The following is a 12086-nucleotide window of genomic DNA, read 5'->3' as shown; positions in this document are numbered from 1 at the left end:
CCTGCTATGTTCAGTTCATACACTGTAAAAAAAAAAAAAAAAAAATAGTTTCATCCTTCATGCCAAAGCAATGGAGTATGGAACCAGTAACATACTGTGGAGGAATAGATGTTGAATAAAGCTTTCACCATGTTGTTTGTTTGTTAATAAAAAAAAATCCTTTTATATTCGGGCAGTTTTATGGTTTTTTTAAATTTTTAACAGCAACTCAGTGTTCTGCTGTATTTCAAAAGGAAATATCCCCTAATGCCACTTTTCATTAAAGTCACTGATTTCTCTACAAACCTTTAACTTGTGAGTCACCTGCTTGTTGGTTTTATTTTTTCCAAAAATATGCATTTATGTGTGCATCTTGTAGCATACAAGCTTCATTTCAGTATTTCTGCTGCTATGACTATGTATGTTAAATTCAGTATGAACATTTTTAATATTTAGATAAGTTACCTGAGAAAAAACTAATCAGTTCATAATAATTATTTCAAACATGCATTTCAGATGCATAAGAAAAACCATTTTTGTTGGGAAGCCTTTAAAAAAACGTTGCTGAAGGGACCACAGGCTTTGGAGAAAAGCTAATAAATCCCAATGTAAATATCTCAAGTCTTCTGTCCTCTGATTGGCTTATTCACACTTACCTTCCACTGTGTCTGTATGGGCTTTCCTGATTGGACAATTGAGAGGACCATTGGTGTGTGATATGGAGTCTCATCTCCAGCGGTTTTGTCTTATCTAATGAGTTCCACACGCAATGCAGTAACGGCCACAAACTTCCGACTGCCCCAGTAAATGCCTTCATACAGATGATCTTCATGGATTCACATCTACCCTTTACCATTCCAGTAGACCATACATCAGATTTTATATTTTACTAATGTCTACTGAGTTGTCAACCTTGAGAAGCATATTTCACACTGTACAAAAAGCATACTTCAAAGCAACGTTGTAGGAATTGCCTGATGTTTTTGGTGTAACAAGTGGGAAATGCTTTTATTTCCTCATTCCTGACTTCTGGAACATTTAGGTTCATTGAGGTTGCTTGACATAACGGAAAGATCCAGAAAGTTGCTCTGAAAGCAGGTACCAGATAGAGATAGATTACCATGGTGCAGAATACCTGTCCGTTGGAGTCTGAGGCTTTGAATGCATGGTGGGTAAATTCACATCTTCTTTGTTATTTGTCTGCTACTTGTTATGAATCTAACAGGACTGTCTGCTTCTCTGCCAGAAGACTGTATGATAACGTGAGCAAGCCATGCTTTCCTGTCCTAACGAGCACACGTACTGAGAATTCAGACTTTTTACCGCATACAATTTGTACACTAAACTTTGCACAATGAGCAATCAACTGTCATTAGGAAAACAAAAATTTCAAATGCAACTACAAGCCTTGATGTCAAGTACTGCATGGCACGCCAGCCTCCCTCCATTCACACATCTCCGTGGTCTCAGCCATGTCTCATTAATCTTGTGACGTTTCATCAGAAGTGAGCTGGTGAAGGATGATTTCTGAGCAAGAGGCAGGAAGGACCTTAGTAGACAGCTCTCTGCTGCCTGTCTCTATCTCAACAGATTAATGACGACCAGCTGATGTCAACTGAAAGAAGCTCAGCAAGGACTTTTAAGCAGCTGATATGGCTGAGGGAAACTAACCAATGCTATTTGCAGTCCCAAAATGCCCAATTCAGGCTCTTTGATCATCTGAGCTTTTTAGAAGATTATTTATACTTATACAGATCCCTGTGCATGCTTCGGTGGGGTCTGCCTAAGCAGAAGACCGTTCATGCACTCTAAGTTCAGTCTTTTTTTAATGGAACTAATGAAATTTTAAAATGAGTGTTTTACAGTATATATGCCACACACACACTTTTTAACATGTTTTGATATTCTAAAACTGTACTTTTTTATATTTGGATACTGGGAGAGTATATTTTACAAATATTCTAGCAGGAAATATCAAACCTTGTGCCCAGCTATCAGTCATTTTAAAATGAAATTTGCATACTGAATGAAACATGTGACCTGTTTTGCAGAGCGCTGAGGTGTTTATTTCCAGCCACTAAGGATACTGTGTTCAACCATCTCTTTGAAAGTCCTTCTTTAATTATAAAACTTCCGTATTTTATTTTCTAATCAGAAGCTTTTACATGACAAAATTGACACAAGTCCACCCCGATATAAAAGTGGGCATTTATGGAAGCAGGTAAAGGATTAGTGGCGTGTCTCTCTAAAGGGATGAGAGATGAGACATCAATTTTCCTAACAAGATCTGAGCCTTATTCCACAATTAAATACGGTGATAATTTATTCAGTCAGATGTTTCGTTGCTTTGTATTTATAATCCTAAGCAAAATTCACAGCGAAATGACCCAGAGTAAACATTGTGGATTTAAATATGGCTGTACTTACATCTTATTGTATCACAGGCTCACAGAAACAATTCTGATTGGATCTTTTTTGTGGTTGTATCATAAACAGATAAACAACCTTAAAGACCATAAAAAGTCAAAGTCGAGTCCACAAAGTGTAAACCCTCAGGTTGTAATTACTTACTGGGGGTCATTGCTTTTCAGGGGGACTGCCAACCACCACCCTCTTCCCTCACTAGTGTACATAAGGTACAAGCTGCCATAAACCAAGATATTACAGATGAACGCCAGGATCTAATCACGTTGAAAGAGAACCGCCCTTCCCAGCTTTAAAATCAGGCCGCGGTAGTGGTTGCAGTCTCTTCCCTGGAGAGCATCAAGCAAAAAAGGACTAAGCAAGAGAGTCACCACCTGCTGCCACCATGACAGGTGAGTAGGAAACTCACCTTTTCCTGAAAGCCTTTGATTTATTCTGTAGCAAAAAAAATGATCTTTTTCATGCACCAGGATGAATGTTTATTTGATTTGTTTGTTCAGATAAATTTCTGAACTGCTAAAGGAGCCAAGCCTGTTATTTTGTATTTGTGTGCTCGTGCTAAAATGCTTACAGAGAAAATGGGTTTTTTTGGATGCATGTGTTGTGTATTCTTCAACGTAATGGGCATTACTGTTACCCTTCACAGACGACAAAGAGAAAAGTGCTAAGAAAGTCAAATCTAAGGTAAAGGATGCTTCCTGTTCAGGCTTTAATACCAGTTTTTATTAATAAAAAAACATGAAGAAACAATATATTCATATAAGATAAATTTCATATAACATAAATCATTAAATAACATTAATCTTCTAAAAAAATGTAATTTTGCATAACTTTATTTTAGCATTTTTGTTTTAATATCCATTGCTTGGCATAATTTTAGGTCTACCTCCAATGACTGTTTGTTAATGCCATGACACATTTACATTTATTTATTTATCAGATGCTTTTCTCCAACGCGACTTACAATGGATACTATGTAGTGTTACCAGCCCACACACCTTATTCACCAAGGTGATTTACACTGCTAGATACACTACTTACAATGGGTCACTCATCCTTACGTCAGTGGAACACACTCTCTCTGTGTCACTCACACACAGACACTTTTGAATGCTTCTTTTTTTAGCTTGTAATGATGTAAAGATGCTGAAATGCCTAGAAAATTACTTCTGTTACAGAGATGTAGAGAGAAATGAAGTACATCCAGATATGAATGGCAGTAGTTCAAAACAGTCCTACCACACGTTATTGCTATATTCCACTATTGAGATCCTGCATAAATTACACTTTTTGATTCCTCATGAATGTCCTTTCTGCTTAATTCAGATTGAATGCTTCGGCTATCCCCTCAGCATCTTTTTCATTGTTGTCAATGAGTTCTGTGAGCGGTTCTCCTACTATGGCATGCGAGGTAAGGAGGAGCACATAGCATCTGCAACACCAGCATAGTCATATTTCCCTCTTTGAGTCGTTATTATGACTGATCCCTGTCATCCCTTTTCCTTATCAGCTGTTCTGACGTTATACTTCAAAAACTTCCTCAAGTGGGACGAAGACTTGTCCACCTCCATCTATCACGCATTTACAGCCCTGTGTTACCTGACTCCTATTCTGGGGGCCATTATCGCCGACTCATGGCTGGGGAAGTTCAAGTGAGGGAATTGTCGCAAGCCAGGGTTTCGATGGCCCTTAACGTGAAGTAACAACATCTGTCCCCTTGTGCTCTTTTGTAAATCCTTCACCTTCTGTCCATCACAGGACCATTGTGTACCTATCCATCGTCTACACCATCGGTCAGGTGGTCATGGCAATTAGTGCCATTACTGAAATCACAGATGGGAACAGCGATGGAAAACCAGACACCCTTACAATACATGTGTGAGTTCTTCAAAGTATCTCTCAGTTTTTATACATTCAAGATACACAAGACAAGATGTTATACCCCATGCGTATTTTTCAATGGCTGTACACAAAGACCCAGTCCAACCAACAACGTGAAGCCAAAGAGAACAACATCCAGTGTAGCCAACATACATTTCCATGAGCCGAGACCAAGAAGCTTAACTACCTTCTCCAACCCACCCACCAAACCAACAAACCAAAGCCACACTCCATTTATATACATGCCATTCAAAAGAAAAGAAAATTAATACTTAAACTATGGAAACAACTTGTAGCCTAACACATAACCACTTTGTATTCTCTACAACAGATCTTAAATGTTGTGACATTGTCAGATTAATGTCATAATTAAAAAAATAGTACTAATGTGTTTTAAAGGTTGAGTTTTCAATTTTTAAAATGTTTTCTGCCTGCATTACTGTTCCACATAATTACTGCTGCAGACCACATAAGCTGAGAGTGAGAGGTATGATGTTGGCTGTTTGTTAATGTGTTTACTGGTGTCTTCCTCAGCGTGCTGTCCATGGTTGGCCTCTTCCTCATCGCTTTTGGGACAGGTGGGATCAAGCCCTGCGTGGCAGCTTTTGGGGGAGACCAGTTTCAGGACCACCAGGTTAGAAACATATTTTGGTGTCTTTAAACATTAATACAAACGTGTTCCTTTTCTTGCGCTTTCGGTATTGAGCCATCAGGTGATGCTGGTATCTTGTTTCTGCAGGAGAAGCAGCGGAGCACCTTTTTCTCCATCTTCTACCTGTCCATCAATGCAGGGAGTCTCCTGTCCACCCTCATCACTCCCATAATGAAAGGTGAGGGAGAACGATACCACAGAGAACAGTTCTCTTTCTGAGTGGACTCAGCTGACAACATGAAGGAAATCCTTTCGAGAATTTACTGACCACATGGCTAGCAAGTTACACAAATGCAGTAAATACATTTCAAAGTGGTTATGTAATCACAGAAGAAATGTGTGTAGCAGGCAATCTCCTGAAGGACAGGAGATGGATTTGGTGGAGAACAGACTGTATATCACATGTTCCTCTGTCCCTTGGCTTCCAGCCCAGAAGTGTGGGACCGCTGAGCAGTGCTACCCCTTGGCCTTTGGAATCCCCGCTGCCCTCATGTTTGTTGCCCTCAGTGAGTCCTTTAGTGCTCTCTTGAGTGAAAACCTTGAGAAATCATTGCTCATTTCACTTTCCCAAAATCACATTCTGATTGCAAACACGGTTGTTTTTTCTGTGCAGTTGTGTTCATCGCTGGCAGCAGCATGTATTATAAGGCTGAGCCGCAAGGGAACATCATTCTGCAAGTTTTTAAATGCATTGGAGTAAGTCTCTGCAGACAACGTCATAATATTAAAGGAAACTTCACAATGAAAAAGTACAGTTGCCTTCCTTCCTCTCCAATAACTGGTGTCTATTATTTTTAGCAGTTTTATGAGTTTAAACTGTAGTTTTTTTATTTTTATAGCCACAATGATGGAGTACTTGTGTGTATCTGTTTTAGGACATGGTAGTCTCATGTTTTATTCTCTATGTCTGCAATAATGGAAATTATGGTATAAGATCACATTAAAAGTTGATTTGGTTTCTGTGTGTTTTCCTTGTCAGTTTGCACTGAAGAACCGCTTCAAGCACCGAAGCAGCAAGTACCCCAAAAGGGAGCACTGGATGGACTGGGCCACAGAGAAATATGATGTACGTTACTTTCTCAGCTGTGTATCTGAACAAACCAGTATAAACCTGCGGAGATGACTCACCCCCAATCCTGTGTCTGTGCCACTGTAGAAGCTTCTCATCGCTCAGGTTAAGATGGTACTGAAGGTCCTCTTCCTGTACATCCCACTGCCGATGTTCTGGGCACTCTTTGACCAGCAGGTGATGTGAACCTTTAAAGTTGCTACAGGTGGTTTTGTTGTGCTGGAGATGTGACCCAAATAGTGCCAGCTTAAGCACATTCAAGGACGTTGAAAGTGTTCTTTTCATTAAAATTTTATTTGTGTTTACTTTTCATGATCACATACAAGACTAGGAACTGTAGGTATCTAATAGAAACCGAAACGTAACAAAATGCTAGAAGAAACTGTGATCCCTACAAGGTCTACTTTGTTTATACAGGGCTCTCGATGGACTTTCCAAACCACCACCATGGATGGAAGCTTTGTAAGCATTTAATTTAGCTGTTTTTCTGCCTTTTGCTTGATCATAGTGGTCTATTGTCTTTTCCCAAATGACTTACTCCCCTCTCTTTCTCACCAGGGTACACTCACTATCCAGCCAGAACACATGCAGGTATGCCCTAAAGCTTCTTCCCGATTTCCATTTTCCGCCTCAACTTCCAATAGACCGATTTAAACATGAGCATCGAATGAAGACTGACGTCCTATCTAGGGTGTACCCTCCTTCAGCTTTGGGTCCAATGCTTGCGGGTTAGGCTCTGTTTCACCGCAACCCTGCTCAGGATAATGTGGATATTGAAACTGGATAGATGGACATCGAATGAGCACTTTTCTCTTTTTCTGACAGATGGTGAACCCTATCCTGATTCTTATACTGGTTCCCATTATGGATAGTCTGGTGTATCCCCTCATTAAGAAGTGTCACTTGAACTTCACGTGAGTCCAGTCCGAGAAAAAAATATATTTTGTTTTCAGGCAGTAGCAGAAGTACATCAGAGAAGCTGTTTTCTTAACAAGAGCCCAGAAATCCATCAATCTATAAACATCACATTATAACCTGTATTTGTGATGCATCAGTGAGATTTGTAAAAGTGTTTTTTTTCTATTCTTACATCACTTTCTGATCGACACCGTTGCAGAGGTGTCACGTCTAAACCCGTCTTTGATCAAAGCAGTTGTAGAGACTCAGTGTGTCTGCTTTACAGCCCACTGAAAAGGATGACCGTTGGCATGTTTTTCGCTGCTATGGCCTTCGTTGCGGCTGCAGTGCTGCAGACAGAGATTGACGTAAGTGAAATGAGAAGGCAATACTGGACACACTGTGTGTGTGTGTGTGTGCGTGTGCAGACCACAGTATTTTAATCAGTTCTGAATCTGAACAGTTGTGTCCATTTTCTTCCAGAAAACCCTGCCCACATTCCCATCACATTCCGAAAGCCAGGTGAAGTTCCTGAACATGAAGAATGAACCCATTTTAGTTGGATTCAATTCGTCCTCTTCTGGGTGGATTGAGCCATATGAGGTACGTAATGTGAAAATTTGAATATGAAACATTAACACAATACAGAAACATTCTTTACTGGGAAATGTAGTAAAATATTAGTATGAAATATTTACGAAAGCAACACGGTAGCAGTCCTTACATGAATGTACTTCTCAGAATTGCCACAAAGGGGCAGGGGCCTTGGTCACAGCGCGTATCATTCTGTTACTAATGTAAAGAAGATTGACACTTTTTTTCCTGCTTCCAGGCAACGCCTGACTTTCTTACATACGAAACGATGGAGATTAATGTCACTTTTAACAACAGTCCACCAGTGACTTTTGACCTTAAGAAAAGCTTGCGGCAGACTCTCTTGATAACTCCTAACACCACAGATTCATATCTGGTAAGCTGCGATCCCTTCGCTGTGTTTTAAGGCCTTGGAGATGTACTCAGAAATAAGATGAAGGAATGTGTGCTATTTGCTTGGAATAATGACGACATGAATCTGCCCATTTTCTTTTCTAGATAGACGATCTAACTGAAAAACCAGCTCTAGCAAAGAATGATATCAGGTCTGCTGCTATGTTGTGTCTACCACATTTACTCAAATAATTATATTTACTACATTCATCAATAAGCCATTAAGCTCTTGGGGACATTATTCTACAATTCAACTAAAACATACAAAATGAGTGGGAGTTTGGGGTGAACAGTCACGCTACTGTAAATCATCCATTTGACAAAATTTGTTCCATGTGCCATCAGTCAAAAAATTTTGGAAAACCCCCCCATGTTCCATTGAACATGTTTCAGACATTGTGAGGCACTGTTGTTCCCGCAGTTTTATAGGCAGTGCACCACAGTATACTTTTTGAGTGTGCTAATGTGATGATTCTTTGGGTTTACCTCTTTCTATTTCTCTTGTGCTCCCACACTGAGAAGATTTGTCAATGGCTTGTCTGCCAACGTCAGCGTGAAAGCAGATTCAGAAGACTTAGGAGTCATTACGCCGTCGAGTGCCAGCAACTACATTCAGTTTCCAAAGGCCTCGTAAGTGCTCAGGCGACTCATGGTTGGACTTAAAGACGGATTGCACCTATGAGTCTCCCATCTTTTACCACAAAACCCATTGATCTCAGTGGTAGATGCTTCTCAAGCATATTACTGTATTTATATCTTTTAATAAAATATGATTTTCATGGAATCATTGAGAAAGTTGCTTTACTTTCACAGAGTCACATTTGTCATTACCTACATTAATGGAAGTCAGTGCAAGTACTCAACGCAGTTTGGTTTTGGAAGCTCCTATACCTTCCTTATATCCTCCAAGTCTGGCAATGTGAGTTTGTTTTTACAATCCTTGAATAATTCTATCTCATAGGCAGTTTACAAGGCATAATACTAAGTGAGGGCTTTGCTTACATCCACTCTACAGTGTCAGGAGTCTATAGTCGCGATTGAAGACATCAAGCCTAGTACCATCCCTATGGCCTGGCAGATCCCACAGTACTTCCTCATAACCATGGGCGAGGTTGTCTTTTCTGTCACGGGGTTGGAGTTCTCATACTCACAGGTACAATAGGGTGTCGCATCTGGATCAAACAAAGACCAGGTTTATTTCTCTCCAGCTGTCCACAAAGGGAATTTTTGATCACTTCACAGTACCTTATTATTTGCAGTAAACTTTTTTTCTCAGTTGCATCATCCTCAGACTTTATTAAGTTCAATGTATGACATCCCATGACAATATAAACACGAAACTCTTAAAAACCCTTAATTTTATAAAGAAGATACATTCCGAAACAAGCAAACTTGATCTCATATGCCACATGTAATGCAACTTGCTGTTCCCCAGGCACCCAGCAATATGAAATCGGTGCTTCAGGCAGGCTGGCTCTTCTCCGTGGCTGTGGGTAACATCATTGTGATGATCGTGGCTGAAGCAGGCACACTTCCACTGCAGGTGAGTGCATGCTTGGATGAGGCCCCGCTCACCTTTTCCCTTTCACGGTCACGTCCCTGCAAAGATTCCTGGGTGGCCTTGCAAAACGTTTGTCTTTCTTTTCCAAAATAGGGGTAAAACTGACCTGTACCTGCATCAGAGAAATGAAGCTGATATTTTCTTTTGAGACAAAGTAGCTAGAAGTTTGTTTTTACGTCTCAGAATAACCAACGTTAGCTTGACTTAATTTGTATACTTCTGAATTCTCAAAACTGACTCGTAAGCTCAAGCAAGGACTTCTTTGCTATTCACATTTCTTCTGTTTGTATCCATGTGTGCCTGTGTGTGTTCTCGGTCCAACAGTGGGCGGAGTACCTGCTCTTCGCCTCCCTCCTGGTGGCCGTTTGCATCATTTTCTCCATCATGGCCTACTTCTACACCTATAACAATCCCGTGGAGATGGAAGCCCAGATCAGAATGGATGAAAACGAGAAGGATAAGAAAGAGAAGGAGGACATCTTCCCGATGGAAAGGAAGGACTCTGCTGAAAACCCAAAAGAAGCCAAACAAACCAAAATATAGTCCTTGCAGTAGTCTCCTTTTCCCACCTGTGGACAGGTCTGTGTTATGAATGTTCATATGAACATATGCAGCTCTCAGTGCTTGCTTCAAGTGAATAAAAAGTCACTGATCTATAATTAAGCTGCTTTTCTTCAAGACACAGCATAAGAAACATCTGTTGAATACTAGTAAGTTAATGGTGTCACAAATACAGGGGTTCAGAGTCAGTTGCTGTTTGTTGGAGAGGGCTAGAATTTAATTTCACTGACTGGCATACTCCCTGATTTCCCCTTTTTTTGTTAACTTGTAACATTGTAATTCTTTACTCACACACACACACACACACACACACACAGTCTAAAACCACTTGTCCCAAGTGGGGGTCGCAGCGAACCGGAACCAAACCTGGCAATACAGGGTGCAAGGCTGGAGATACACCCAGGACGGGATGCTAGTCCGACACAAGGCACCTCAAGCAGGACTCGAACCCCAGACCTGCCAGAGCACGAGACCTGGCCAAACCCACCACGCCACTGTACCCTCTAATGGCAAATAACTTGAGCTTAATAGATTTTTGCACCAAAAAAGGTATTTTGGCCTTTTTCTTTGTTGTTTTTGGGTTATGACCTCTCCTTTCTGATGTGTTACAAAAGAGGGACACTGCAAGCAATTGTTTTACCTTTTATATTTATATCAAAGTAAAGTTATTCTTGTAACTTTTATTATTTAGACAGTATCTTTATTTCCAGGTCATTTTTGCCAAAAAATTCTTTGACATGATAAACATTAAATGCACAAAAGTCCATTCCTCAGGGCAAGGTAAAATAGCATCTCACACATTTGTCTCAAATTTTCATCTGCCTGGAAATTACTCATAAGCAAAAGTGTTATGTAATAAAAAATGAAAGTGATTCTGCTTCCTTCACATACGAACCAGTAATGATCGTAGCAGTCTATACAATGTAATTTCCCATAAGTTTAACATGCTGTGTCCACATTTATGTAAAAAAATTATTGGATAGAAATATGAAAAGGTTATGACAAAGTAATACTTTGCAGTTTGATGGACAAATAAAGGAAATTAAAGTTGGTGTTCTTGGTTGAAAGATGTCTCCCTGTTTTTGTTTCTCAAGAGCATATGCTGGCATGCTTCTAAACAGTCTATGTTAATATTTCACCAAATGCTGTAATTGCTGGCATGTTTGCATGCTTGGGGTACAGTTTCAGGTCACCTGTTCAGCAGTGGCAGTGGGGCAGTGGCAGGACTAGTAATTAAGCTGTCACCTTGCAACTGAAAGACCCAGATTCAAATCCCACCTCCCGCAGCAGTAGTACTGAGCCAGGCTCTTTCTCTAAATTGCTCCAGTAAAAATTAAAAATGCTGAATAAATGGGTAAATAATTGTAAGGACCTTAGCGCTGTAAGATGCTTTGGAGAAAAACATCAACACTTCACATTTCTGAAATGGTACTGCTTCTGAATTCTTGGTTTTGGTATTGGAACACTACATATTAATATTGTAAATATACATCAGTTTTGTCCTGGTTATCCATGGAGTTCCTATACCAGCGAAGAAACAGAATTTCATTATTTCATTCATGTCCCTGTATAATGACGACAAAGCTGAACTGAACTGAGATATAATCCCACCAACGTGTTCCGAGTGCCTGTTTTAGAAATGTCAACCACATATTGTAAATCTGTTATAAATTTCATTACATTTGGCTTTATTTTTTGTTGTCAAAACCAGTGCAATAAATATTCTGTATGAATTTTATTATGTGATTTAATTACACTCCCACAGTCCAAAGACATGCTGTTTACACACTGTCTGGAATGGAGTGGTGTTCCTTCGAGGGTGTACCCTGCCTAGCCTCACGCCCCATGATTCCGGGATGGGCTCCAGACTGCTGCACCTCTGCCTCAGGATAAGGGGTTATTGATAGTTAGTTAGTCTTGTTGATGACCTGTGGTGGACTAGTGTCCCATCCATGGTGCACCCTGCCTCACATCCTGTGCTTCCAGTATAGGTTCTCAACCACCAGGACCCACAATAATGATGATGGATGAGTTGGGTGTACAATGTGTTGTTAATGGCAACACATTACCTCATC

At 40.1% G+C, this 12086-nt stretch overlaps 1 protein-coding gene across 1 annotated transcript; it reads left to right on the top strand.

The window, feature by feature from the left end:
* Positions 1-3792: 3792 nt before the first annotated feature.
* slc15a1a (solute carrier family 15 member 1a) lies at positions 3793-9993 on the top strand. Its single transcript, XM_018729534.2, has 21 exons — positions 3793-3814; positions 3914-4055; positions 4162-4281; positions 4819-4918; positions 5024-5114; positions 5365-5442; positions 5550-5632; positions 5916-6002; positions 6093-6182; positions 6423-6467; positions 6564-6596; positions 6831-6919; positions 7189-7270; positions 7386-7505; positions 7735-7872; positions 7995-8041; positions 8412-8519; positions 8703-8808; positions 8905-9042; positions 9325-9432; positions 9775-9993. Exons 1-21 carry the CDS (start codon positions 3808-3810, stop codon positions 9991-9993), a joined length of 2031 nt encoding a protein of 676 aa, XP_018585050.1. The 5' UTR covers positions 3793-3807.
* Positions 9994-12086: the final 2093 nt, after the last annotated feature.

The sequence above is a fragment of the Scleropages formosus genome, chromosome 12 (genome assembly GCF_900964775.1).
Source record: "Scleropages formosus chromosome 12, fSclFor1.1, whole genome shotgun sequence".
Lineage (NCBI taxonomy): Eukaryota > Metazoa > Chordata > Actinopteri > Osteoglossiformes > Osteoglossidae > Scleropages > Scleropages formosus.
Note: the sequence above shows the minus strand (reverse complement) of the source record. Positions and strands in the feature narration are given on the sequence as shown.